The sequence below is a fragment of the Camelina sativa genome, chromosome 9 (assembly GCF_030686135.1).
Source record: "Camelina sativa cultivar CO46 ecotype springtype chromosome 9, ASM3068613v1".
Taxonomy (NCBI): domain Eukaryota; kingdom Viridiplantae; phylum Streptophyta; class Magnoliopsida; order Brassicales; family Brassicaceae; genus Camelina; species Camelina sativa.
The window spans coordinates 32,767,974-32,795,642 of record NC_141888.1 but is presented as its reverse complement, the minus strand read 5'-3'; the positions used below and the strand labels follow the sequence as shown (position 1 = coordinate 32,795,642).

The window sequence follows — 27,669 nt, the reverse complement described above, 5'->3', positions numbered from 1 at the left end:
CCCCCCCCCAAAATGCAGTTTCTACAGCCTCTTTTGTAATTATACTAGTAGCTGGAGTTTTTTTTAACTAAAGCCCTTACTACTTCACATGTATTTACAATCTCGTTAGCAAACTACATACTATACATTAGTAGTAGTACATAGCAAATTCCACGAAAAAAAATAAGAAAGAAAAAAATAAGTAGTAAAGTACATTGCAAATTCATTGGCACGTGAGAACAAACCAAACGTACTACGACCAATATATAAATGGGCTAGCTTATTCACAAGTATGCTAAAGCCCAAAGGCCCATACAAATTTACTCCCTGTTTGACTGTTTCCTTATTACTCTCAGACGAGTTAAGAAAAAGGCACAAATTTCATTCAACCTGGTCGTCGTCGTCGTATCTCCCTAAAACCCTAAATCCTTCTCCGGTGGAACAATCACGCACTCCGGCGAGTCCGATGGAAAGAGGGAAAAACACGGTATCGCTTCCAACTGATCTGATCCTCGAGATATTTACGAGATTGCCGTCGAAGTCAGTAGCTAGGTTTCGTACCCTGTCGAAGCACTGGGCGTCTACGCTTCACAGTCCGGATTTCAAGAAGTTGTTTCTGACCAGGTCCTCGGCTCGTCCCCGTCTCTTGTTTGCTGTCGAAAGATATCGGTATAACGAGTGGTTCTTCTTCTCGTCGCCTCAGCCACAGAACCGATATGAGACGTCGCTTCCTTTAGAATACCATACCAAGTTCGAAGGAGACGTTTGCCAATACATTTGTAGCTATGCCTCAGGTTTGATCTATTTCCCTTTTGTGCGGATCATTGATAAGGAGAAGCCTTTGATTTGTAACCCTATCACCGGAATGTATGATGACTTACCAATCAGGGGGTGCAGTAGGTCTCGAGGATTTTTAGGGTTTGATCCCATTGATGAGCAATTCAAGGTTTTGGATTTTCATAGCGTTCTAACTGTAGAATCTGGAGAACCCGAGTGGAGGGATACGGTGGATGTCTCTCTTGATCTGTATCATCTGTATCATCGTTGTTCCAATGCAGGGATATGCATCAATGGGGTTTTGTATTACTTAGCTCAAACGTATATTGAACCGTCTTTTGTGATAGTTAGCTTTGATGTTAGGTCTGAGAAGTTAGAGTTTATTGACGCATCATGCCTTAATGATCATGTAGAGCATCCTAGTGAATTGAGTTTGGTCAACTCTCAGGGTAAATTAGGTGTGATTAACTGCAAATGTGCTGACGCTGGTGGAATTGAGTTGTGTATGTGGGTTCTAGAGGATGTCAAGACACAGGAATGGGTTAAATGTGTCTACACTCTGCCGCAGAATGAAGTCCTTGATTCCTGCGAATTTAAAGTTGCTGGAGTGGCGGCTACAGGTGAAATTGTTCTGTGTATGAAGTATACATGTGACCCATACTATGCATTCTACTTCAATCCCGTAAAGAACACTCTCCAATGTGTTGAAATCCAAGGTTTTGGAGCTAAGTTTGATGCAACAGTTGAGAAACGTGGTGTAGTTTATGGCATTGTTGACTATGTAGAGGATCTTAATCTTAACGATGCAGAGCAACTCAAGTCAAGCATTTCTCAAATCAAGAGTCTCTGCTCATGCTGTCAAAAGGGAGGGCAGCATAACCACAACATCGAAGAAGAGGTATGATGATGGTTTGAGTAGAGAGAAGAAGTGGAAGAGATATCAGTGAAGATGAAGACAAAAGAAGAAGAGAAGAGTATAAGAGAGTAGTAAACAATGAGACAAGTAGTAGGTGAAATATAGTAGGGCATGTCATCTATGCGTTTATGTTCTTTAGTTAATAGTTGTAGACATTGGAAGGTCTGTGCGAATCAAATCTAGCTTTAGTAATGTATTATCTGTATGAACCTTCTGACCATTTTCGGTTTATCAAGTTATCTTTTTTAGTTCCATCTCTCTCCAGTTCTCAAGCACTAATATCCTTCCCAATTGTAGAGTTTAATATCTTTAGTTTAATTCCCTCTTCTACTATTGCACATAATCGTTCCCTTGTCACTTTCTTTCGGAAAGGTCTCTGCAACTGTACGACATCTGCTAAGTCAGAAGACATGTGTAGACTTGTTTGGCCAAACCAAACTGTAGTTTCAGAAAACACGGGAAAATGGTAGTTGCTTAAAAAATATTTGTTCTTTGCATATGACACAATATTTAGAATTTCTATATTAGGCCATCGTTTGCTACCAGATATCTACATACCGACTCCATTGGCACGTGAGAACAAACCATGAGTGACAAAAATAAAGATGACAAATGGCTTTACGACGGCGTTATGCATGCCAATAGCTTAGCACAGACTTCACGTACGTCTCGAGAAGGATCTGAAAGTGATGCTTTGGACAGAACTGATCTTGCTTCGAGCAATCCCTCTGAAATGTTTTCCAGTATCACGTCTTCACTCGCCATCAATGATGCCATCAGTTTTGCGCCAGCCAGCTTTTCCTACACATTTGACTTCCGCATAAGCTTAAAATCCAAGGCGGATATTAACACTCGAGTTCAGCTATTTATAGACAGATGCCGACAGTTCCAGATATGGACTTGTCTGATTCTAATATGTCGACAGTAGTCACTTGAGAAACGAAGTATCAATTCTAAAAGTAAAGCACATTGTCTACTTCCATACGATTGTACACATGTGAGATATAAGTTCGAAAGATTTCTAGTACCTTTTCGGATCCGTGTTCAAGAAATCTCAGGGAGAGTTTCAGTAGTTCAGATGAAACAGGAAGAAGTGTGGACTTCAGATGGTACATGGCCGAGAATAAGACCTGGATACAAGCTGCACGGACCTCAGGTACAGATATGACCTGCACAAAAATCCGGATATTTTGTTGTAAACAAGACAAAATACAACCAAATTTAGCCAAATTTGAACTGAGTGCAAGCAGTCAAAAGTACCTTGAGAGAATGAATAAGAGGCGGAAGAGCTTTTCGAGCAAAAGTCTTCTTTGAAGACTCAGGGATTTTTTGACAAGCACTGATGATCACGTTCGCCATGCATAGACGAAAAGAAATAGGAAGAGGACTCTCACCAGTTAGGTTTGCAGTAGTCATCTTTGGGATAGAAGAGCAGTTACTTCTGTCTTCTATTAAACAATGGATCGTGTAATCTAGGACAGAATTACCTGATGCATCAACACCTACAGATCAGGATACAATTTATACACAAGACAAGTCTGGAAGAGTTACTGTTAGACAACATCAATACTAACCAGAAATGTCCTTCCCTGTTGTACGTATTTTTTCTCCTCCAAATGTTTTCGAAGATTTAAGATGTTGCAGTTCAGCACATATCATCAGTGCCAGACAATCAATGCACCCGTGTTGTACTTTAGAAACTGAAAGGAAATATAGCAGCCATGAAGTGAGGAAGTGAAAGGTAACAGTGCTTGAGATATAAATCAATAGCCACTAGACGGTGTCTTACTTTCATCTTCAACAGAAGGCCATAACATAATATTTTCCAGGACTTTTCTGATCTTAGGTGTTACACTGTGTGAGAAAGACTCCCAGCCTCGAACCTGCAAGTGACGAAGAACTTAATAACGTACAAAAATAATCCAATTGATAGCGCATCGAACAAGTGGTAACAGGGATCACTGAATAAGTCACGAAAGATGATAAATTACCACAAGGGAAGTGCATATAGAAAATAGGCAAGCTTTAATCTTGATGCTGTCTTGTAGCTCTGTAGCCTTTTCAAGTTGCAACAAAACAGTTGGAAATAGCACCTGTTGAATAAAAGTGCTGGCATATTACAATTAGGATGATGAAGAGAAGGCAAGACTATCGTATAAGTAAAACTGAAGTTGAGCATTTGGAAAATTTCAGATACAATAAAATACACCAAGCCTTATGACAGGAGAAAATTTTGACATGTGATTTGCTTTCTCATAAAGATAGCAGTGACCTTGAGAGGAAACTTATTAATGAGCATTGACCGTTGTTTCTTGGTATATAAAAATTACCTTTCAAACAAAGGCTTAAAACATATATAAACATTTACACAAGAATGACCAGCAATACAAAGTTGAAGAAGGAAGCCAGTTCGCACCTGGGGATGGATACGTCCACATAGCTCAGCAGAGAGTTTCCGAACTTCTTCATATTCGAACTTAGAAAATGCCCTGTATTAGTAGAGTTAGTTCGGTAAAATAAGTATTAGATGGCCTTTGATGATCATTGAGAGTAAAATAACCTTTCTAAAATGAAAGCGGCAATGCATTGACAATCCTCAAACTTGATGTCTTGATAGTCTGATATATCACATGACAAGAAATAGATGTGGGTGAATCAAGTCTAAGATCGTCAGTATCTACTCTGGATCATGCCGGTTAGGGAAAATTATCGAAAATATAGCTAAAGCGTTGAATCTAACTGACAATAAGAGTCAAACGACCTTATGATAAACATCCACTCTTACAAGGAAAGAGAATTAAAAGAATAAGCATACTTACCATTCACAGAGTCTCCGCTGTGGAATTTACCATAAATTGTAGAGGAGTCAATATCATCAAAAACTCTTTGGGGAAGCAGCCTTAATATAAGCAGTGGGCAAAGGTGGTCAAATAGAAACATCTCCGATTCACTTTTGTCAACTGATCTGGATATGAAGTTCTCATCCACTCTAAATTAGAAATCACATTATCGGCAATCAATATTTCATAATTTTGGAAGTTGTTAAAAGATTTTCTTAGCACAGAAATCACAATTATAGTGCGTAAAGAACTTTTACTTACTTGTTTTGCTCCTTCATATGTGATAGTACATGCAGAAGGACCATGTTCGACGTATCTGCCAAATATTCACTGATGCAACTAAGGAACCTAACCATGATTGCATTGGATGGCTCGAGGAACATCTTGTCAAGAAAAGGTTTAATCAGTGAGCCCCAGTTTTGCACCTGTAAGAATTTGATTTCAGTCAACAAGCAGAAATATTCAAATACATAAATTCTATAGTTGAAGGAAATCACATTTTTTATCCTAATTATAGCTAGTACAAGCTTTGGTCATTTCTATGCGAAAAGTTTCACACCACATACACAAGAATATATTTAGATAAAAAGGTAATAGTATCTGGAAGGGAAAAAAGGAACAACCAATGCCTGAAGACGTTTGTACTGAAGGTTGAGAGTTAAAAGTTGAGTTATCATTTTACAGTTCGGTAGTGCACTAACAGTTTCGTAAATGGTATAGGCACTCAAGAAACTAAAACGGACTCATTTCAAAGATAGCAACTAATTTAGCAAGCATAACGTGTTCTTGTACTTACAGTTCTAGCCCACTCTGGAATCAGCTTTAGCACTCGATCGCTGTCAAAAGTTGAGCCTGTAACAGGACAAGAAGATGATGAGCATGCTCTTGCCAAAGAAAAACTTGATCGTGCCCAGTTTGTAATTCAGCCAGACTAGTAAATATTTACAACGTTCAAGTTTTACAATCCAGCATATTTCTTATCCAGATTACATTTGAAATGTTGAAATATTTCTATCACAAATTATGTATAGCATGTGGCCTATGGTAATGAGATAGAAGCATATACCTTCAGTGGAATGTCCATTACTCTCTGAAGTATCCAAAGCTTGAATATTACTAAAAGAGAAAAATGGAGATCAGAATCAGAAAGGCCTTTTGAGTTTTAACGTGAAACAATGCAACACTTAACTAAGAATCCTGTGAGTTTGGGATAAATGGAAATAAACAAACAACTATGTATACATGAGAAAAAGAAGCAAAAGAGACAAAGCATGATACCTAAGACAAGTCAGCAACAGACATATAACATCAGAATCCTCCTTGTGATGTTTCAAGACCCCAAGCAAGGTTTCGGCAGCTGATACTTTGCCATTGGGTGCATAAATGAGGGTTACTAAATCTGGTAGCACAAACGATGGATCTGAAAGAAAAGGAAAACCAAAAATCATTCAGTTGATGGCTTATTTTATGAGAAAGTGGAATAACAAGTCTTGGACTCATAAATTGGGATCTTTACAAGTTTTCCTCATCTAAATAATAAATGATTAACATGAATCTTACTTTTAACAAAACACTGTTTATGAAATTCAACTAATAAAATGAAGAGAAGAAAGATCTAGAGGTCATAGGAGACATAAGACAGCCAATACCAGAAATTGATAACGGCCACAAACAAAAGCTTCCAAAGGAATCGCGTAGAAAGAGAAAAGGAAGACCAACCAATTGACTTCAGCAACTCTGAAGTTTGTTTACAGATATAAGTTTCCTCGTCTCCAAGGCACTTTAAAAGGCAGCTCACGATCTCTTTCCTGATATAAGTCCAAAAAATAAGTGTTGACTTCTGAGGGGTTGAGAATGTTAATAAAGTCAAAGAACTGAAGAAGATGCGGAAAAAGCTAGAAATAGAAAATCGAGACGAAAAACATAAACGATTGTATACCAGGGTATATGAGAAGGAAATGAATCTTTTGACATAAGGATTACTTCTGATATCACATCCATAGAATTCAGCCTTTGCACAGTAGTTCCAGAAACAAGGCGTTGTAGAATTTCACTAAGACAGTTATTATCTGCATTTCTGGTGAATGTTTCTTTAAGTTAGAAAAAAACTACGAACCATAACTGGTAATTACAAAGCTACTTTCATGAATAAGCATCAAAGGGAAATCAAGGATAGACATACTTCGAACAATAGTCTGCGAGGAGGACACTAACAGCTTTGGTCGCACCATCCCTTTCATCAAGAAGATGAAGCAGAGATGGTATCACAACGTCCATGCACATTGTGTCAGAGAAGCCGTCTCCAGACTGTGATTGTAGCTTAAAGATAACTGCCTTAAGTATAGCAACAACGTCTTCTGATATCTCTTCGTTGTTACTGCGAAGCTTCGAAAGCAGAGGAAGAATGTAAGTACTGAGATGAAAACAAGGGTATTATATATATATATATATATATATATATATATATATATATATATATATATATATTAACTGTCAAGATTAAATGTATCAGGATATGTTATAATCATAGCAGAAGCTGCAGAACCAAAATTATGAGTTTCATAATGAGTAGAGAGTCAGTAAATTCAATATAAAAAATGAATTCTAGGCTTCTAGCATAAGTGCATAACCATCAGAACAGCCTATATAACTGCAAGAGAAATTCATATAAAGCGGGCCATCACTCCCTGTTCAATAAAAAATAGTGAAAGATACCTGATCTAGAAGACAAGGCACGAGCTTCATTCCATACTCTGATAGTATGCTCTCAAATTTCTTTCCCTCGAAGCGGCCCAACAAAAGGCATAAACAGTTTAGGAAAAACTTTTGTGTCTCTATACCACCAATCTTGGTGTCAGAATTTCCCTGAGGATAGCTTGCTGAATAATACTGCATCATTTTATCATTAATACTTATTAGCTTATGACCCAATAAATTAGCAAAACAGTTTAAGAGAAAGAGCAGAAAGCTAGAAGCATTAAAACCAGTTCTACATCATATTAATGGTTTGAGCTTCTTACAAACCGAATCAAATTAGAAAACACTTCAACAGAAAGGTAATAAGCAGCCCTTAACCAATATAACATCTACAACTTCTCTCTGTGTAGCTTATAAAGGTTTTCCGAGTGAAATAGAAGACTCCATAGCAAACAATCTTACTCATACACCATGCAGACACATTCCATTAAATTTCAAGCGGACTCTATTACTATTGCACATTTTCTATCTTCCTAACAAAGAATAAAAAGTAGAAGCTAGAGATGGCAATGGCATAAACTCTGTTTATTCTTAGACAAAAATGGGTTAGGGAACTTAAACATATGCAGCAGACTCAGTTACGGACACAATAGAATCCCATATGTAGTACAATGTTACTGTATGAAATAATTTTTCCTATCACAAAACTTTGAACCAAAAAGATTGTTGATTATTGCTGACCTTTATACCAGACAAATATTGCTCCAACAATTCCTTACTAATCTTTGAGAACTTTTGATCTTCCATGTGGAACAAGACACTGTAATGCTTCCAACAAGAAGAGAGCAGTAGAGATCCACCCACAGATGCCTCTGTGCCTGAAATTCAGGTATTAAACAATAAAAATTTGATAAGCAAGAATCGGAAATAGAAACCGAAAAGAAAAGGGACAGGTGGCATTCACTCAAAGACCTGCCTCCTCTGGGGAGCCACCATGATGCTCTTTTAACTCCTCTAACCACTTCAGCACTTGACTTAACCCCTTTGCATGCAGTGGTCGAGTTTTTCTGTTCCACTGGAAGCAGTATTTTGTCAATATTACTCAACTCAAATCATGGATAACTTATCAATTCAAAATATAGAAATGAATCAGTGAACATACAGAAAAAAGACATTGCACAAGGCGCATCAGCTCCTCCAGGTGGTTCCACAGTATACAATTTGCCTTAATGTATGAGTCTTCAGGTAAAAAACTCTGCTTTTTTTTCTTCTCGCAAATATTAGGTATCAAAGCAACCCGTTGATGAGACCCCGTAATGGTTGACGGCTTCGGTCTATTGACCAGAGTATTATCCCTCTTTGCTAAGGCTTTAGTAATTGACAGAAAGCAATCAGCAGCTGAAACAGAAAGACGAGATGGCACCTCGTATCCATCCTGCAAAATGCTAAACAAAATAACAGCTCAGAACTAAGTGAAAAAATGACTATGTATTTTGAGTGTAGAAACTTGCTCCATTGAGAACATGAGATGGTCTCTATACCTTCCATTGCATACAATCATCAACAATTGAGGCACACAAGATGAAACAATCTCCACAAACATAGAATGTTTCTCCCTAATTCCTATCAACAAAGAAAATTATACAAGTACATCAATAAGGAGAACGTTTCTTTCTCTCAAGAGAGATAGAATAGTTAGTAACAAGGATGATTATAATGCTCACCATGCCAAAAACCTTGATCGCCAGTATCCTCGCATTCGACTAGACTTCGTATAAGTAAACACCATCCAAGAGCTAAAAACCTATCCTCGTTCCTCAAAATGATTCTCGAAAGATGTCTCGAAACAGCTTGAAAGAGAACTTCATCTTGAAACAGCCAATGTAGAAGTATCATAGCTGAGTTACCATGTTTAGAATCCTTAAACCTTAATGTCTACAAACACATAAAAACAGAAAATATAAAAGACCGGGACATTCCAACAATCAAATCAAGCAAGGTTATTTCAAAGGGTTTTAAGATTATACATACATGTTCGATAACGGGTACGAGAATTTCACTCATGGCTTCGTCTCTCTCAGCAACGTCTCTAACGCACTTTTCCAAAAACCAGAGTGCCTCATCGATAGAGCCTAAAAACAGAAATCGAAAACAAACATATCACAAATCCATCAGATAAGAAAGCAACATAAACACACAAAAAAAAAAAAAAAAACAAATTGAAAACTACTAACCTGAGGAACCCTTCTGAGAATCAGGAGTAAGACGTGAAATAGACTCCCGTAGCTTTTTAGGGCGAGCCGAGAGAAGCGTACTCATGAACCTACCTACAGTAACGGAGACTAGAGACTCCGGTTCTGATCTTCGTATCAATTCCTCTTCCAATCGCTCCATCTCACTCAGTATAATCGGCAATTCCAGTTTATTTAATTTCTCACCGAATAAAATTACTCTCACAGTCTATCGGAGACGACGAAGGAAGGGCAAACAAACAACGTCGTTTACACTTACTAACTAAACGTTGTCGTTTTATGCATAATTCCAAAAATAAACTTAGGGCTCCTACAGCGTTACGCTCCACGTGGACACTAATCATTGGTTCATTCGTTATTTAACGAAAACTCGACGAACAAGATCTGAGAGAGATCATCTCACTTCAGCTAATTCGCCGCTGCTTCTTCCTCCTCCTCCGGTAAGGTTCAGAAATGGCCACCGTCACATCCAATGCTTCACCTAAACCCTTCTCCTTCTCTTTCTCCAATCCTCTCAAATCCCTCATCCCCACCAAATCACCATCACTCAACTATCCACCTCGCAATCACCATCACCATCACCGTCTAGGTTTATCAGTAAACGCCTCCTCCGTATCATCACCACCGCCTTCAGTCGCAACCTCAAATGCTCCTTCACCGGATTACAGAGTCGAGATTCTCTCCGAATCTTTACCCTTTATCCAAAAATTCCGAGGGAAAACCATAGTTGTCAAATACGGCGGCGCGGCAATGACTTCGCCGGAGCTTAAATCGTCCGTCGTTAGCGATCTCGTTCTCCTCGCTTGCGTTGGTCTTCGTCCGATCCTTGTTCACGGTGGAGGTCCTGATATCAACCGTTACTTGAAACAACTCAACATCCCAGCTGAGTTCCGTGACGGGCTCCGTGTGACCGACGCCACAACGATGGAGATCGTATCAATGGTTTTAGTCGGAAAGGTTAATAAGAATCTTGTTTCGCTTATCAACGCCGCCGGAGCTACCGCTGTGGGGTTATCAGGACACGACGGTCGTCTTCTCACTGCGAGACCTGTTCCTAATTCAGCTCAATTGGGTTTCGTTGGTGAAGTTGCCAAAGTTGATCCATCAGTACTGCGTCCTCTTGTTGATTACGGTTACATTCCAGTGATTGCTTCTGTTGCTGCTGATGACTCTGGTCAAGCTTACAACATCAATGCAGATACGGTGGCTGGGGAGCTCGCTGCTGCGCTTGGAGCTGAGAAACTGATTCTGCTGACTGATGTGGCTGGGATCTTGGAGGATAAAGAGGATCCGAGTAGCTTGGTGAAGGAGATTGATATAAAAGGAGTGAAGAAGATGATTGAAGATGGTAAAGTTGCTGGTGGGATGATTCCTAAGGTGAAGTGTTGTATTAGGTCTCTTGCTCAGGGTGTTAAGACTGCGAGTATTATTGATGGAAGGAGACAACATTCTCTGCTTCATGAGATTATGTCTGGTGAAGGAGCTGGTACTATGATTACTGGATAAGTTTGCTTTATTGGGTGATCGATCATCAAAATCAAAAGTTGAGGTTTTTTTTTTTTGGTATTTGAGTGTGTCAGTGTTTGTTCATTAGTATGTCAAATCTGTGCTTTAAACTTATGATCATTTCTGATTAGTCTTAAAGGACAAAACTTTCAGCAGTTTTTGTGGTTTGCATATGCAACTTTGATGATTGTCTGAAGTCCTAGAAAGTTTACATTTTTGGAGACAATAAACTGTTCTAAGGATTAGCTCTGTCGTTTCTTCTGACGCTGCTTCAGTCTTTATCTTTTGAAAGAATATACATATCTGATCCAAAGGAACATGCTTGGCATATTGGTTCTGCTAACATCTTTCTTTAGCCAAACTGCTCCAAGTTACACATTCTTGCTAGGATGAGTACATCGAACAACATTTTCAGATCCTCCATGATTTGGTCAGTTCCTGATTTATTAGTAGTTAAGGCTCGCCTCATAGGTTGTGTTTAGTTCATTATGCAGTCAACAATTATTACCAAAACTCTGTGGCTTATAGTACTTGGTACTTGTAAAGTGCAAAACTCCACTTTACACTTTGTCTCTGATTCAAATTGACCCACCTAGAACCAAAATGTATTGAAATCTGATAGCATATCTCACAAGTCACAACATGTCTTCCCTGTCTGGTCTCGACTCTTTCTACTTCTAGTCTACTGCTATTTTGGTATTCCGGTCAACGTCTAATGTTTCGCTGGACCTTAATTTCGTTCTTGGGCTTTCATTAAGCCCAATAATATAATTTTATTTTCCAGCGAGAACTGCTGCACCAAAAGCGATACTTCAACTCCGTGGTAGGAGGATCTGGATTGGCCCCAGGAGAGATACTTTACCTGCGCGTGAAATCCACACGCATCTGTCTTTTTGGTATCGCAGATTACAAAGTGTCACCGTGACGACACTGTCACGTGACAAGTGTGTGTGGTCGTGGTGGTGAGTAGGACGTGAGAAGGATGGACCATAAGTGCATAATCGTCTTCTTCAAGTAAAGTGAAACTGTGGTGAGCTACAACGAACCTTCCTTCAATTTATTTACACTGTCACCGACTTTGGAGTTTGGACCCACGAGTCGATGCAAGTTGCAAATCTTTCGAGGACCCATTTTAGCTCCAAAGTCCCACAAGTTGGTCTCTTTTTTAATAGCTTTGTCTTCTTCCTCCCTTATTTTGAGATGTTTGCTTTAACATTATTGGCTGATTCTAAACTGTAAACTGGCACTAACTGCCATCCTTCTGTCCAAGAAGATCTTGAGTCATGTACGAAATACTAAAAACACTGTACTGTGGGATCAATCTTTAATTATATATTCCCAACTCGATGTTAAGTTGCTTTGTTTGTCCTATCCCAGTAAGGGAATCTCAAGAAACAATTGCAGAGATTTCAAAAAAAATTGGTACTTTCTATGTCCTAATAACACGAAAAGAAAGGATTCTTTCAAGATTTAGATTAAACAAAATCTTTATCAGTAAAAGGAACAAAAAAATCTTATTCCATCATCTCTCAAAAGAGATCATGACTTTTTTGAATCATCATCATCATAATAACCATAATCATCATCATCAGTACCTATCTAGTGAACGCATAAAACTACCTTTCAACCGCGAAAAAGCTTTAGTTTTTTTAAATAACGAGCAGTGTTCATCATCATCTAAATGTTTCCTCTTAAACTTTCCGCGGAGAAAGAAAAAGACTTTGTCAACAGGACTTGACCGTGTCCAGAACGATCCCTCTTGTTCTCCCCGGTGCTCCCCCGTTAATTGAAGATAAATCCAACACAATCCTGCCCACCAAAAGATATTTGATTAGCAAACTCTACAGAGAATCATCAGGTTAATAAAAATAAAGAAAGAACATTAATCGGTTTAGAACAGGTACATGTTCTTTTTGGTTCCTTCTCCTGTTTCTTGAATCAAAATTTTTTCTTCCATCTTTGTTACTGTGTGCTCCTTCGGAAGATTGATCCCTTCTACTGCTTTTATCAAACAATCACAAACCCCATCAGGCTTCCTTTCCTACTTAATTACTATACATTGTGTCTACTCTTTTGTTTTATTACCTTCTACGCCATTCACAGGAGCATGATCGTCTATCCCCAAGAGATTCTGAAACAGAGAGCCATTGTTGTTTGAAATGGAAGCCAATTAAGAGGACTTTGTTCATAACAAAAGGCGGTGTTAAGTCACCTTAAGGTTCTTGTAGCATTCCTCAAGGTTGTCATTATACAGAATGTGTTCAAAAATGCCTGAGGATTTCCCCGCTTTGATCTCTGCATCAGCGTTTCTAAGCCGCTTTTGGATCTGCTCCTCTGTTTCAGTTCCTCTGTTTTTTCAACACTTAAAAATTTGAGAACTTGCAAAGAAAAATCTGAAGAAACAACAACTCTAAAGTCTAATCTTTACCGGGCACGGAGCCGATCTTCAAGTTCGTTCATTGAAGGAGGACATACGAATATGAATATCGCATCTAGAGAGCTCGCCTTCACTGACCTCGCTCCTTGAACATCAATGTCAAGAATGCATCTCTATACGCACAAAAAAGAATGATCATTTGATGGATCAACAGCATGACAGAGATGAGATGATACAGAGATGATCGTTTTATTACCTTTCCTGAATCTGTCACCACTTCAACAGACTCAATGCTGGTTCCATACAGATTACCATGAACAGATGCAAACTCGAGAAACTTCCCATCTTTGATTTCTTTCTCCATAACGGTTTTATCAGTGAAATGGTAATGAACACCACACTTCTCCATAAACCTCGGAGCTCGAGTAGTGTGGCTCACAGAGAACCCAAACATTGAAGGAAACTCCTTCATAAGCATCGATATAAGTGTTCCTTTTCCAACTCCAGAAGGACCGCTTATAACAATAGGCTTCTCTGCGTTTCCCCTTACTCCTTTACTCCAAGCAACAACCTCTCTTCCTAGCAATTTCTTTTGTTCCCGTATAAAAGGAGTATCCACCTATATCATATGAAAAACTCAAAAACATATGAGAATGAGAACACAAGAAACTCTACACTAGCAACACCGATATCTTTCCAAAGACTAACCTCAAGGAACCAAATGGAGTCATCAGAAGCTGAACCTTTTTTGATAACCAAAATCCGACCATGCTTCAGAACAATGGCAGAGTAACCTTTGCAGGGCTTAGGGCCAGTACCAAGGACAGAAGGACTAGACCTGGAAACATACTCAAAGTGAATACATATCCTTAAGATTCAACACTAATGGAAGAAACTAACAGATCAGGATAGCAACAACGAACACACACCACTTGTTAGTGATTTTGTCATGAATCTGAACACCAAGGAACAACGGGTTCCCTTCATGACTTCCACCAATCACAAACTGCAAAAGATAAAAACCTTGAGATCAAATCAAAGTCCTGAGAATTATTAAGAACAGTTTCACATTCTAAAACATCAAAGATTGAGAGAGCTTACGGATCGATCCCCAATTTGCACAGATGTATCTCTGTTTTTAGGTTCAGATTTGACACCAAAGCCATTGGTGTAACCATTCTCCAGATGATTCACAAAAAAAGCTGGTGCTTCTCCCTATTAACAACAAATCAAAAAAAAAAAAAATGTGAGAAATCTATGAAACAAAGAAGAGCAACGAAGTGAATCGCGCCAAAAAAAAAAAAAGGCTCACCATAGAGATTTTTTATGCCTCGAAGAAGACACAATACAGCCTGAGCACAAGCACAATTATAAGAGATCAAAACAAACAATAAAGCTCATATTTTTTCAAAAAGTGAAGACCTTTTCTATGTTGTCTGCAGAAACAATATATTTTAAACAAAAAAACAAATGCAGATTCAACAAAATTAAAAACACAACACATTAGAACCATGAACACAGATCTCAGTATACAACGATCTATTAGAAAAAGGAGAAGCCTTTTTTGCCTACCTCGAATATGAAACAAAGGAAGAAAGCTTTTGGATCGAATTGGATGATTAGCAGGCGAGAAGATGCGAATTTATAATCCGGAGATTGGTAAGAAAAGGGGGCAGAAGAGAGAATTGAGAAACAAGTTTTTGGGATGCTTTTTCAACAACAAGATTCAGTTTTTTTATATATTTGTTATTATATCTCTCTGGAATTTTCTGGCTCGGCTACACAGAAGAATATATATATAGATAGATAGATATATATATATATATATCAGCTGTGCATCGTCGACGAGTCCCAAGACAACTTGGAGACAAGCGGCCGTGACGGTGTGTGTGTGTGGAAAGCAACCTCTAGGAAATCTCGGAGGTTTCTTTATAGGTATTAATTACCGTAACTATTATTACAGTATTATTAAAAATATTAATATTAGGTTTAGTCGATGATAGCCTAATAAATTTAAATTGTAATTTTCTAGAAAAATAAATAATACTAATAGAATAAAAATACTTTTGAAATAAATTTAATGGGTGGTGCTGATTTCAGGGAAAGATATCAACTTTTTTTTTTAATATTATTTTTTGCTAATTTTGATGTAATTTAATTTTGATTTGTCTGTAACTAAGTCACGTGTTAACTTCACAAAAAGATACCAAAAAATCAATGAAACATAATTATAAATACTTATTTGGTGGTGCTAACTTCACAAAAAAATACTAATTTTTTTTATTTTCAGTATTACTTTTTAGTAATTTTGACACTACAATAATTATAATTTAAAACTGTTTAATTTTGATTTATCTATAACTAAGTCACTTGTTATCATTATTTCTTTTTAAAAATAATAAAATAATAGAATAAAAATAGTTTTGAACCAGAGTGTCAATTAAATATAATTATAAATAAAACTATTTGAATTAATTAGTATTATGTTTAGTCAATGATAGCTCAGTTATATATTTATTTAACCAATAAATTTAAATTTTAATTTACTATAAAAATAAATTATAATAGAATGAAAATACTTTCGAATGAGAATGTCAATTAAATATAATTATTTGTAATGTTCAAATAAAACCATTTGGTGGTGCTAACTTCACGAAAATGCACTAATTTTTTCATTTTAGTATTATTTTTTGGTAATTTTGATGCACTACAATAATTATAATTTTAAACCTGTTAATTTTGATTTTTCTGTAAATAAGTCACATCTTATCATTATTTCGGCTTTTAAAAAAATAATATTAACAATGGTATGAAAATACCTTCGAACTAGTGTGTCAATTATATATAATTATAAATAAAGCTATTTGGTGGTGCTAACTTCACGGAAATACATCAAAAAAAAATTTAGTATTATTTTTTGGTAATTTTGATGCACTAAAAATAATTATAATTTAAAACTGGTTAATTTTGATTTGTCTGTAACTAAGTCATGTATTATCATTATTTCATTCTTTTAATATAAAAATAAAAAATAATAGAATGAAAATACTTCCGAACCAAAGTGTCAATTAAATATAATTAGAAATAAAGCCATTTGGATTTATTAGTATTAGGTTTAGTCAATGATAGCTCAGTTGTATTTTTATTTAACCAATAAATTTAAATTGTAATTTTCTAAAAAAGTAAATAATAATGGAATGAAAATACTTTCGAACAAAAATGTCAATTAAATATAATTATACGTAATGTTGAAACAAAGCCATTTGGTGCTGCTAACTTCACAGAAAGACACCAACTTTTTTTTCAGTATTATTTTTTGGTAATTTTCATGCGCTACAATAATTATAATTTAAAACTGGTTAATTTTGATTTGTCTGTAACTAAGTCACGTGTTATCATTATTTCTTTTTTTTAGTAAAAATAAATAATAATAGAATGAAAATACTTTCGAACTAGAGTGTCAATTAAATATAATTATAAATAAAGTCATTTGAATTTATTAGTATTGGGTTTAGTCAATGATAGCTCAACTATATATTTATTTAACCAAATACATTTTTTTTTTTTCTCAAAGAAATATATATTGATTAAACATAATCGTTACATAGAGTTTGGGCTAGCCATGGTGGCTTCAATACAGAATCAGCATAATAAATTTTGTCAATACAGCCATATTTAGCTAGAGCATGAGCTACAGTATTACATTCTCTCTTTGTGAAGGTAAAAAATACATTTTTGAGTTTTGAAGTCCAGAGATGAATATCTTCCAATAGGTTTGTCAATGAAGCATTTGAATGTTGACCATTAACTAATTTAATTAAGTCATTACAATCTCCTTCAAAAATGATATTTTGGTAGCCCTTGCACCAAGCCTGCTGTAGTGCCGCTAATAGTCCTTTGGTTTCAGCTTCTAAGGCAGAACCTGCATTATGTAGTCTAGAAGCTCCCCATGTCAGAGATTCGCCTTGATGGTCTCGGAATATCCAACCACAAATGGTTTGATGTGTTTGATTATTAAAGCCTGCATCAAAGTTACACTTGATAAATGGATGTGTCGGTGGTCGCCATGAGACGTTGATTACTCTTTGGGTTAGACACTGGCTCGGTGATGTAATTACGAAAGTACTAATCCATTCCTTGCATTCAGATTTAGCGAGCAAAACTGTTTTAGATGCACTCTCTCGAAAGTTGTTGAAAACCAAATTGTTCCTAGCTTTCCATATACGCCAAAGTAGATTGAAGGGTAGAAGTGAGTCAAAAATGTTAATGGTTTGTGATGATTGAAATATCATATGGGAAATGATTTCCTCTGCAGTAGATGGTAATTGATTTAGATTCAATAAAGAAGTGTTTGAGAGTCTCCATGCCATATGGGCAAAAGGACATAAGAAAAGTGCATGTTCTATTGTCTCATCAGATTGGTGACATCTTTGACAGATAGAATCAATATTCATACCCCTTGTTCTCAATCTTGTTGTTGTTGGTAAAGCCTTTGAAACTATACGCCATATGAAGTGTTTAATTTTTGGTATAATCCGTAACTTCCAAATCTTATTCTTGAGTTCCACTGAGCCATGAGGTATATCCGGTTGCACACCAGGATCAAACGGATAGTGTGTAATGAACCAATATCCAGATTTAACTGTATATGCACCAGAGCAGGTATATTGCCAGATAAGTTTGTCCTGTTTTTCAGTTTGAGACAGATGGATGTCTCGAATTAGTGTATGTTCTGCCTGCGGAACCTGTGTGGAAAGTTTCTGATTGTCCCACGCTCGTGAGTTTCCCGATTTAATAATAAAATGGTCAAGTGTTGTAGTAGATTGCGGATTCAAACATTGGATCGGACGAGGAGGATTATCAGCAATAGTGTTGTCAACACCTAAACGTATCGATTTTCCATCACCCACAATATAGCGAATGCCTTTTTTTAAAAGGTCTAAGCCTATCAAAATTGAGGACCAGCCATAAGATTGGTTCTTCCTTGGTTGAGCGTCTAGTAGTGTATCGTCCTTGTAGTAACGACTTTTCATGATACGGGCAAACAAGGAGTTAGGGAACTGAATAAGGCGCCAAGCTTGTTTTGCTAAAAGAGCGTCGTTGAATTTAGCTAAGTCTCGGAATCCCAACCCTCCTTCTGATTTTGGAACTTGAAGTTTTTTCCAAGCAATCCATGGAATACTCCGTTTATTTGAGTTTCTTTCCCACCAATAGTTCATTAACAGTGTTTCAATTTCAGTAGTGATCCCTACTGGTAGCTTGAAACAGGACATGGCGTATACCGGCATAGAAAGGACTACTGATTTGAGCATGATTTCTTTGCCTGCAGGAGAAAGTTTCTTTGCTGTCCAACTTGAGGTTCGTTTTTTAACTCGGTCAACAATATATTCAAACATTTCTTTTTTCTTCCTACCAAACTGCTCTGGTAAGCCGAGATATTTACCTCCACCACCGTGATTTGGAATGTCTAGGATTGCCTTTAAACGTGTTTGTGTTGCTCCATACACTCGACTACCAAAAGTTATCATCGACTTAGAAGTATTGATTTTTTGGCCAGAGTAGTATTCGTAAATGTCAAAAACATCTTTCAGAGCTTGACAATTTCGCGTATTTGCTTGACAGAAAAAGAGGGAATCATCAGCGAATTGGAGATGAGTGATACTAGGAGCATCATTACCAATTCTTATTCCACGGATATCCCCTTGTTTTTCACTCGATTTTATTAAATGGCTCAAAATGTCCGAACAGAGGATGAATAGGTAGGGTGACAAAGGGTCACCTTGTCTAATACCTCTCATTGGTTTAATGTTACCAAATGGAGCCCCATTGATCAATACAGAATAGTGAACTGAAGATACCGTTGCCATGATCCAATTAATCCACTTATCACAGAAACCAAACAGCTTCAGTGTTGTTTCTAGGAAATTCCATTCCACACGATCATATGCTTTGCTTACATCTGTCTTCACTGCCATATATGTTTGAGAAACCCGTTTCCGGACCTTTAGAGAATGCATAACTTCATGAGCTATCATCACATTATCTTGAATGAGACGTCCAGGAATAAAAGCTGCTTGTGCATCCGAAACAATGTCATTTAGATGAGGTTTAAGTCGTTGTACCAGGCATTTTGAGATAATTTTATACAGAACATTGCATAAAGCTATTGGTCGATAGTCCGAGAGTGTCTGAGAGTTTTCTATCTTTGGAATCATGCAAATGTTTGTATGATTGATGGTTGGTCGCATACAAGAAGTGTTAAAGAAGTTGTTAACTTCATAGATTACATAAGGTCCGACTGTATCCCAACACCTCTTGTAAAATCTAGCTGTTAAACCATCTGGCCCAGGTGCCCTATCATCACCAATAGTGCATAAGGCCTGAAAAATCTCTTGGTCACTGAAAGTGTTTGTTAAAGCATCGTTTATTTCATCAGTGACAATTGGTGTGAAATCAGCAAAAACCGAAGGATCAACATGATGTCCCGTAGTAGAAAAAATATTTGTGAAGAATGATTGAGCATGCTCGCCAATCTCCTTGTCACCTCGATAAGTATTCCCTTGATCATCTAAAACTGAGGTAATCCAATTTTTAGCAAATCTTGTCTTTGTACAAGCGTGAAAAAAACCTGTGTTACGATCCCCTTCATTCATCCACTGGTTACGACTCTTTTGTTGCCAGTGTTTCTCTTCATCACTGTAAGCTTTAGTGAGATCATCCTGCAAACTCGGGATAGTCCTTCGAATGTCAGGAATAAGACTCTCCATTGCATAGTTCAGCTGAGCTTGAATCGATACTATACGTTGCTCAGAATTTAAGCGAGAGGATCTCTTTAAATTAGCCATTGCTTGTCTGCAGTTTTTAATTCTTTGACTGATTGGTATGGTTAGATCATCATTCCCAGCTAGCCATCCTTCCTTGACCGTTTCATCAAAGTTGGTTACATCTAATAAGCGCTTATCAAATTGGAAAGTCCATCTCATGTGTCGTTTAACATCATTTAAGTCCAGCAAAAGTGGCTTGTGGTCAGAGCCTGCAAATTCCAGGAAGGTTGTTTCTGCGTTTGGGAAAGTTGCAGCACCTGAAGAGTTAGTCATCGCTCTATCAAGACAGCACTGAATAGTGTGAGAATGACGTTCCCCAACCCATGAAAAAGGGTTTCCTTTTGAGCGTATATCTTGAAGGTCACACATAGAGATCATGTGTCTGAAATCTCGGAAAGTCCATTCATCACGCTGGGGGCCTCCTATCTTTTCATTGTTAGAGATAATTTCATTGAAATCTCCGATAAAGAGCCAAGATTCATCACGTGAAAGAGATAGATGTTCAAAACGTTGCCATAGCTCAAACCTTTCGCTTGGATTTGGATGTCCATACACACAAGACAAATAAAACATAATATTATTATAGTTAATCGAAACATCAAGGAGTCTCTCGTCCTTAGAGATCAAGGACAAAGACACATTGTCATTCCAAAACAAACATAAGCCTCCACTCCTACCATGAGGGGGTTGGATAATAGCGTTTGCAAATCCTAAATCACACTTAAGTTTATTTATTACATCAGATTGGTTTAGAGTTTCAGAAAGGAAGAGAATATCACACTTAGTAGTAAAACAGAGTTTTTTAAGACGAGAAGAGGTTAGAGAAGGGCCAATGCCTTGGCAATTCCAGGAGAGGATCTTCATATTGGATCAGAGTGTCAGAGGGCTAACCAAATACATTTAAATTGTAATTTTTTAAAAAGTAAATAATAATAGAATAAAAATAATTTCAGAGTGTCAATTAAATATAATTAATAAATTATAAGTAATGTTGAAATAAAGCTATTTGGTGGTGCTAACTTCAGAGAAAGGCACCAGATTTTTTCTTTTAAGTATTATTTTTTGGTAACTTTGTTGCACTACAATAATTATAATTTAAAAATAGTTAATCTTGATTTGTTTGTGACTTATGTTATTATTATTTCTTCTTTTTAAAACAAAATAAATAATAATAAAATAAAATACTTTCTGACCAGAGTGTCAATTAAATATAATTATAAATAAAGTCATTTGGTGGCGCTAACTTCACGAAAAGACACCAAACTTTTTCTTTTGTATTATTTTTTTTTTTTGTGATTTTGATGCACTACAATAATAATAATTTAAAACTGGTTAATTTTGATTTGTATGTAACTAAGTCACGTGTTATCATTATTGTACCTAATATGTATGGTGCTAGTCGATGATTTTCCTTTAATTATGAAAAATATAAAAAAAAAAAAAAAAACACACATGCTATTCTTAAAAAATTGATGTTAATTAACAGATTTTTACACGAATTAAGAAAAAATGATCAGTAATTTAAGTATATTACTTTATCTCACCAATAATATCAGATTTTAAAATTTATTAAGCATACCTTACAAATATAAAATCTAATAACATTACAATTTAAAATCGTGGTTTATAATTGTTTATTTTGTTAACGACGTAATAAGGTTGGATTTCAATTCTGTTAAAATTCATGATTAAATAATTTCTTTAAATTTTTAAAAATATTTGTTGTTTTACGCTAGTATTTTAACCCTTATTTAAATGGATGAATTGTTGTTTGGAAATGGATAATACTAGTAGGTAGATCCGAATGATTGGGACTTGGGCATGTATACGTTCATTGCTTTTTAATCTAAATTAAAGTACTAGTATAGATTAATTGTTTAAAATGATGATACAAAGATGGTTGATACAATCATTTTCACCATGTAAAACTTTTATAGGTTAAAGAATATGGATATGATTTAAAGTAATCTTGTTAGATGACAAGCCAAAAGTGGTAGAATTTTGGGAAGAGATTAAGACGAATAAAACAAAAGGGGTTATAGTGAGTTAACGTAGAGAAGAAGTTGATATTTAAATATAGTTACGAAGAATGTGAAAATGAACCAATAATGTTTAGACAAGGGCCATATGGGATTGGTTAGAAACATGGGATTTGTCCCCAAAAATTCAAACTTGTATTCAAACATGACATGATTTTGACCAAACCATCAATCCTCCAATTTTGAATATCGGAAAGTGGATAAGGACATCAATTGTTTTCTTTGTCCTCATCTCTTTTTTTGTAACATCCTCTTTTTCGTTATTCCAATACTTTGTACAAAAGACGAGTCCACTATGACCATTTGGGAAAAGAATATTTATCCATGATCGATCAATTAGTTCTCCTTTAGCATCAATTATATAAGCCAGAAGGTTTGAATTTTCATCCGTCATAACGTGTTGATCGAGTTTGGTCAGATTCGAGCTTCGAACATGAAGGTTATTTTAGTGAAAAGTATTTAGTTCAGAAAAACTGAACCAATCTACTATCCAAAAAAAAAATTGTGACTGAGATAACTCTTTTATAAAGATTTATCCAAAAAAAAAAACACTTATTTATTTACAAGCAAAAATAAATAAATATCGCAGTTAAACTAAGTCAATACAAAAACATATAAAAGTGTAAAGAGTGTGTGGTTGGTGAAGTACTGGAAACTAGACCTCAAGGAGGCTTAACTGAGAAAGGTTTTGCTGTTTGGAGGCATTATATTGTTATCATGTCTTGTCTATGCTTTTTTACGGTTGAATAATAATAATTAAGACACTCTCGGGATTATGACTATTTTGGCTAATTTAATTTGAACTGAATTTCACTTTCCTTTGGATCGGTTATACTGATTTGATCTTACTGAACTTTCATACCATGTAAAGAATCATTAGTATTTTAGGGATGTGGTTAGCGATGTGGCCTGAAACCACAAATGTTTTGAGATCATTACATGATGAGATTTGGAAGAAGAAATTTTTTAAAATACATATGTAATAGAAAACGAAATTTAAAGTGGAATACTATACCAAAGTGATCCAGGGAAGATTCCATTTTCGTTCGGCGAATCAGTACCTTTTTTTGTAAACCAAAAAAAAAGTGTCTACGACTACATTAAATGGATGTATAAGACAAAGTCGTGGACTAGGTCGTCGTTGAGGCTAACGTTAACGTGTTTCCAATGTCATAACCACATTGTGTCAATAGTTTTGTTGGTTTTTGAGTCGTTTCTAAAATACCAAGCGTTTCGATACCTTTGTGTTCTACGTTGGCAAAGTTTCTAACAATCCTTATTTTGACTGGTATACGTCAATTCCCTTCCATTATATGTCAACCCAAAAAAAAAAAAACACACACACCTAGCCTCTTATCATATGATCATGATGACTAGTTGATTGGGCTCTGAATGACACAATATGATAATTAGTAGCCCATGTCGACCCATAATTTTAGTTGTCCATTACGCCACCCTTTTGGGTACGTAGCTAATAAGTGAATTTTATTTCAAAACAAAATACCATTAATTTGGGTCAATGAATCAAACAAAATCTGAAAAGACAATTGACAAGAAACAATATAATTAGCAGCAATTTAGTAATTGAGAATTTGAGTCAATAACGAACATTAATCTGAATTGACATATGGGGTACGTACGTGGCTCCTGTCAAGTGGAACTTCCGAGCAAATTCATGAAGCTGACGTGAGTTAGCTTATGTTAGCGGGAAATACACTACCACTCACTTTGTGCCACGTAAGTAAACTTTGTTACGGACAAAACACGTGTCATAAGCATTATCTCCATTTTTTTGGTGGCGGGTCCTATTTTTGCCGACACTTACTCGCACTACTCCGATCATTTTATCTTCATAATAATATTTTTTTTTTGATAAAGGGCTTTCTATTAAACGCATAAAAAGAGAAAAAATACAAAAGCCCAGCCCGGACTCTAGTTTGTGAGGCTTATAGGCCCAGCAACATAATTAAACAAGACACACATAGAAAGATCTTAGTTTTGAATCCTAGGCAACCCTAGGCGATGGAATAGTAGATGATGATGACGATTGGTGTTGATCGGAGGTTGTGGCTAGGAAAACCAGAGCTGAAGCATCGAGGCAGAGACAGTGGGGTTTGTAGTTCTGTAAGACTCTATCCGGTTCCTGATTGTTGAATCTAATAGGCGTAGCAGGCAGTCGACAGATCTGTAGGATCGCTGGTGAAGACGAGTGTTCCTCTCATTCCACAAGGTGTAGAGGGTGCTTTGCCATGCCAATAGAGTAAGCCTCTTCTGCAGTTTTGGTCCCTGAAGGTTGGTCATTTGGGCGAGAGAATCATCCCAGGGTTTAGACGGTTGCATGCGACACTTAGTTGCTATTGGAAGCCACACGGACCAGGAGTAGTTACAGCTGAAGAAGAGATGGTCGCGGCTTTCAGGGGAGTTGTTACAAAGAAGACACACGGGGTCAGTTTGTAGCCCCCAATTGAGAAGCCGATCTCTAGTAGGGCACCTGTTCAGAGTTATTAGCCAAGCTAAGAAGCTATGCTTAGGGATTCCTCCCTTGTTCCAAATCGCCACACTCCAAGGAACTAACGGCGATTGTTCCCGAAGCAGATCATAAACCTGACCTGTGGAGTATCGCCTAGTAACCACACCTTCTATCTCCCACTCATAGTAATCAGGTTCATCAGTCAGGACAATAGTAGTTAAGTAGGCATGAAGAGAAACCTGATTTTCGGATCTGGGGCTTGGAAGTGTCCAACGACCACGATTGTAAAGTTGTTGAAGAGTTGCCTGTGGTTGAATTCCCATCCGTGATCGAGTAGAGGTTAAAAAGGTGGTTAGGTTTCCAAATGGGGACCAATTGTCTGACCAAAATCTGCAGGTAACCCTGTTTCCTACTCGCATTTTAATCCAGTTATATGCAATGTCCTTCATCTTGAGGAGTTTATTTGATAGCCAAGAAAAGTTCGACCTCTGTTTCATTGTCCAGAAACTGCTCAAATCACCCCGGAAGAAGTGATTATTTTTCTAATTAAAGATCTCTGACGATGATCTCCAGTATATATAAAAAAATAGTACACGAATTTAGGCTAAAAGTACTAAATAAATTAGAAAATAATTACATTAACACAAACAAATTAATTAAAATTTCCACCGAGTTAATTAATTGATTTCTTGCTAAAATATCTTGAAAAGAACACGTCTTTCGTAATTGAAGTCGCATAATTACTGGACGAACGTAGCTTTCATGGAAAGAACTTTACACTTGTTAAAACTTTACCTCTCATGTAAACTAAACTTGTAATTGGTTACGCAAATTATATTAAAAATTCATAATCATTGATTATTTATTCCTTACCTTGTTTCTTCTCCTTCCATCACCCTAATTATAATCACACACACCTAAACCCATCTACATAATTACAACAGTCCACTACAACTACTACTACTTACAACTCTGATGTTGACTTTGTACGGTCAAGAAAGGTCAGCGGACACCGCAAGTACGGGAGAGGCTTCCGATAGCAGGGATGAGACACCTTCGTCGGAGACCGTCGTGAGAGATATTCACGCCATGACTACGACTACGGAGCTTACTCGGTCACAACAAAGGGGAGTAGGAGGAGGATACTTGTCTCCGTCTAGGTCTATTGCTTTTAGCGACGGGACTGCTTCTTCCGGCGAGAATTTCACCACCGTGAGCAGAGAGTTCAACGCTCTAGTCATCGCCGGCTCTTCCATGGACAACAACATCAACGGGAATAACCAATCAGGCAGTGGTCACCGTGACGTCATACGTGACGAAAGGAACGAGCTGACTAGGATCGGCGAAAACGACGACGTTGGTGATCATAATCATCAGGTGCCTGAGGAAGATTCGAATCCTTGGGCGATCGTACCGGACGGTTACATTAACCGGGACGGTTCGGAGGATAGTAACATCGTGTTGACGTCAGCATCAGGTGGTCAGAATCGGATGGTGACGACTTCGGTGCATATGGTTAAGAGGGAGGAGGTGGAAGCGAAGATAACGGCGTGGCAAACGGCGAAAGTGGCTAAGATTAATAATAGGTTTAAGAGACAAGACGCCGTTATTAACGGTTGGTTGAATGAGCAGGTCCATAAAGCTAACTCTTGGATGAAGAAAATCGAGGTGACTGATCATGTTAATTTTGTTCTTTTCCAAAAATCTTAGTTAGTTTATATCCGATTAACATAACAAATTAAAAGTGACTTAGGCCCTGTTTAGGTTAACATGCGTTTCTTGAAACTGTTTGCGTTTACATGTGAAACAAAAATAATTTAGCAAAATCTATGTAACGTTTTCAATTATTCGTACTTTTAAAAAAAAAAATTGCAAACGTACGATATAAACGTGAACAAGCGTTCCTCTTTTGTTTGGATTTAATCGTGATGTTTTGAAATGTGTGATACATCAATGTAATAAAACGGTCGAAAAGACTCATGAATAGCTAGACGGGTGGATTATGCAATTGATGCATGTATGTGGGTGCAGAGGAAATTGGAAGAAAGGAGAGCGAAGGCGATGGAGAAAACACAAAACAAAGTGGCTAAAGCTCAGAGGAAGGCAGAGGAGAGGAGAGCGACGGCGGAAGGAAGAAGAGGGACTGAGGTTGCTAGGGTTCTTGAAGTCGCTAATCTCATGAGAGCCGTGGGACGACCTCCGGCTAAAAGATCCTTCTTCGCTTTCTCCTAGCTCGTTTTGATTATATCCAAATTTCTCAATATATATATAGGCTACAAATTAAAAGGATCATTTCCTGTTGGGAATCAATGTGTATATATTGAATGTAATGGTTTTAAAGGTACTGATAAATACTTGTAATTGTATGTTTTCTACTGTACCACAAAAAACTGATCAAATGTTATTTGTGAGCCAATAAATTTTATTACATATATGGTTTTTTCCTTCCATATGTTGAGACTTGAGACTGATACGACTTGGATTTTAGAGAAGAAAGAGAAAGAAAAAATTGAAGCTGTTACTTACTCTCTCTTACTTTCACTCATGTGTATAATAAGATGAAGAGATTAAACAAAAAATGTAAAAGACACCACAATTTATTAACTCAAAACCATACTTCTCACTCGAAAGGAATCTCGAAATCCTACTAAAAGCCTGCTCAAGGGAGCCTTAAATCTTTTTAGATACAAGGTCTATGACTCTGTATATCTTACCTAGTATATCAGGACATTTTTATTGGGAGAACACTTTTGAGTGTTCTTAGAGTAAAAATATTATAAAAATAATGTAAGATCATTAGTTTAGATCTTTTGTTAAGAAGTTAGTTATTGAGAAAACATGTTTAAGATCATAAAATTTAATAATATAATAATTTAAAACATATTACAATTTTAAAAACTTTAAAAAATAACATTTAAATTGCAAACTTAAAAACCTTATACTAAAATTCAAAATACAATACCAAATTTTTATGTAACAAAAAAAACATTAA

The 27,669-nt window shown here is 36.6% G+C and overlaps 6 protein-coding genes across 22 annotated transcripts; 3 read left to right on the top strand and 3 right to left on the bottom strand.

The window, feature by feature from the left end:
• The first annotated feature begins 343 nt into the window (after nucleotides 1–343).
• Nucleotides 344–1,924, top strand: LOC104712433 (F-box protein At3g57580). Its single transcript, XM_010429337.3, has one exon. The coding sequence runs from the start codon at nucleotides 446–448 to the stop codon at nucleotides 1,658–1,660; it is 1,215 nt and encodes a 404-aa protein (XP_010427639.2). The 5' UTR covers nucleotides 344–445; the 3' UTR covers nucleotides 1,661–1,924.
• Nucleotides 1,925–2,116: 192 nt separating this feature from the next.
• Nucleotides 2,117–10,862, bottom strand: LOC104712431 (uncharacterized). 17 transcript variants are annotated; one of them, XR_015566125.1, is made up of 24 exons: nucleotides 9,444–9,704; nucleotides 9,241–9,341; nucleotides 8,934–9,144; nucleotides 8,751–8,832; nucleotides 8,372–8,654; nucleotides 8,182–8,284; nucleotides 7,951–8,087; nucleotides 7,228–7,401; nucleotides 6,695–6,897; nucleotides 6,452–6,589; nucleotides 6,162–6,320; nucleotides 5,791–5,932; nucleotides 5,579–5,628; nucleotides 5,309–5,364; nucleotides 4,774–4,937; nucleotides 4,492–4,661; nucleotides 4,233–4,290; nucleotides 4,089–4,161; nucleotides 3,664–3,765; nucleotides 3,462–3,555; nucleotides 3,247–3,372; nucleotides 2,933–3,159; nucleotides 2,701–2,841; nucleotides 2,117–2,473 (listed from the first exon to the last, which is right to left on the bottom strand). XR_015566125.1 is itself a non-coding variant. In XM_087465155.1 (24 exons), exons 1-24 carry the CDS (start codon nucleotides 9,601–9,603, stop codon nucleotides 2,291–2,293), a joined length of 3,267 nt encoding a protein of 1,088 aa, XP_087321281.1. In that variant the 5' UTR covers nucleotides 9,604–10,862; the 3' UTR covers nucleotides 2,117–2,290. The 17 variants fall into 17 exon arrangements, 15 of the variants coding, with proteins under 15 accessions (XP_087321281.1, XP_087321295.1, XP_087321290.1 ...); XR_015566126.1 differs by having other exon boundaries at nucleotides 4,492–4,637; XM_087465155.1 differs by having other exon boundaries at nucleotides 6,232–6,320; nucleotides 9,444–10,862.
• LOC104712432 (acetylglutamate kinase, chloroplastic) lies at nucleotides 9,915–11,122 on the top strand. The gene has a single exon (XM_010429336.3). It carries the CDS (start codon nucleotides 9,915–9,917, stop codon nucleotides 10,965–10,967), a length of 1,053 nt encoding a protein of 350 aa, XP_010427638.1. The 3' UTR covers nucleotides 10,968–11,122.
• Nucleotides 11,123–12,436: 1,314 nt separating this feature from the next.
• On the bottom strand, nucleotides 12,437–15,331 carry LOC104712430 (guanylate kinase 2). Its single transcript, XM_010429334.3, has 11 exons — nucleotides 14,917–15,331; nucleotides 14,657–14,696; nucleotides 14,446–14,559; nucleotides 14,274–14,350; nucleotides 14,053–14,182; nucleotides 13,601–13,963; nucleotides 13,396–13,517; nucleotides 13,180–13,315; nucleotides 13,053–13,098; nucleotides 12,872–12,965; nucleotides 12,437–12,776 (listed from the first exon to the last, which is right to left on the bottom strand). Exons 2-11 carry the CDS (start codon nucleotides 14,657–14,659, stop codon nucleotides 12,692–12,694), a joined length of 1,170 nt encoding a protein of 389 aa, XP_010427636.1. The 5' UTR covers nucleotides 14,660–14,696; nucleotides 14,917–15,331; the 3' UTR covers nucleotides 12,437–12,691.
• An 8,946-nt stretch (nucleotides 15,332–24,277) lies between these two features.
• LOC147939077 (uncharacterized) lies at nucleotides 24,278–25,000 on the bottom strand. Its single transcript, XM_087465852.1, has one exon. The coding sequence runs from the start codon at nucleotides 24,998–25,000 to the stop codon at nucleotides 24,278–24,280; it is 723 nt and encodes a 240-aa protein (XP_087321978.1).
• Nucleotides 25,001–25,481: 481 nt separating this feature from the next.
• On the top strand, nucleotides 25,482–27,109 carry LOC104712429 (remorin 4.1-like). The gene is made up of 2 exons (XM_010429331.3): nucleotides 25,482–26,345; nucleotides 26,709–27,109. The coding sequence occupies exons 1-2, from the start codon at nucleotides 25,653–25,655 to the stop codon at nucleotides 26,907–26,909; spliced, it is 894 nt and encodes a 297-aa protein (XP_010427633.1). The 5' UTR covers nucleotides 25,482–25,652; the 3' UTR covers nucleotides 26,910–27,109.
• Nucleotides 27,110–27,669: the final 560 nt, after the last annotated feature.

Excerpts from the sequence above, each read along its gene's own strand:
- LOC104712433 (XM_010429337.3), top strand. The coding sequence starts at position 446 with ATGGAAAGAGGGAAAAACACGGTATCGCTTCCAACTGATCTGATCCTC.
- LOC104712431 (XM_087465155.1), bottom strand. The coding sequence starts at position 9,603 with ATGGAGCGATTGGAAGAGGAATTGATACGAAGATCAGAACCGGAGTCT. Across the intron at positions 8,285-8,371 it reads TTGTGCAATGTCTTTTTTCT|TGGAACAGAAAAACTCGACC; the intron begins GTATGTTCACTG and ends TACTGCTTCCAG. Across the intron at positions 2,842-2,932 it reads CTCTTATTCATTCTCTCAAG|GTCATATCTGTACCTGAGGT; the intron begins GTACTTTTGACT and ends ATTTTTGTGCAG.
- LOC104712432 (XM_010429336.3), top strand. The coding sequence starts at position 9,915 with ATGGCCACCGTCACATCCAATGCTTCACCTAAACCCTTCTCCTTCTCT.
- LOC104712430 (XM_010429334.3), bottom strand. Across the intron at positions 14,351-14,445 it reads TGCAAATTGGGGATCGATCC|TTTGTGATTGGTGGAAGTCA; the intron begins GTAAGCTCTCTC and ends TATCTTTTGCAG. Across the intron at positions 13,964-14,052 it reads ACTCCATTTGGTTCCTTGAG|GTGGATACTCCTTTTATACG; the intron begins GTTAGTCTTTGG and ends CATATGATATAG.
- LOC147939077 (XM_087465852.1), bottom strand. The coding sequence starts at position 25,000 with ATGGGAATTCAACCACAGGCAACTCTTCAACAACTTTACAATCGTGGT.
- LOC104712429 (XM_010429331.3), top strand. The coding sequence starts at position 25,653 with ATGTTGACTTTGTACGGTCAAGAAAGGTCAGCGGACACCGCAAGTACG. Across the intron at positions 26,346-26,708 it reads CTTGGATGAAGAAAATCGAG|AGGAAATTGGAAGAAAGGAG; the intron begins GTGACTGATCAT and ends ATGTGGGTGCAG.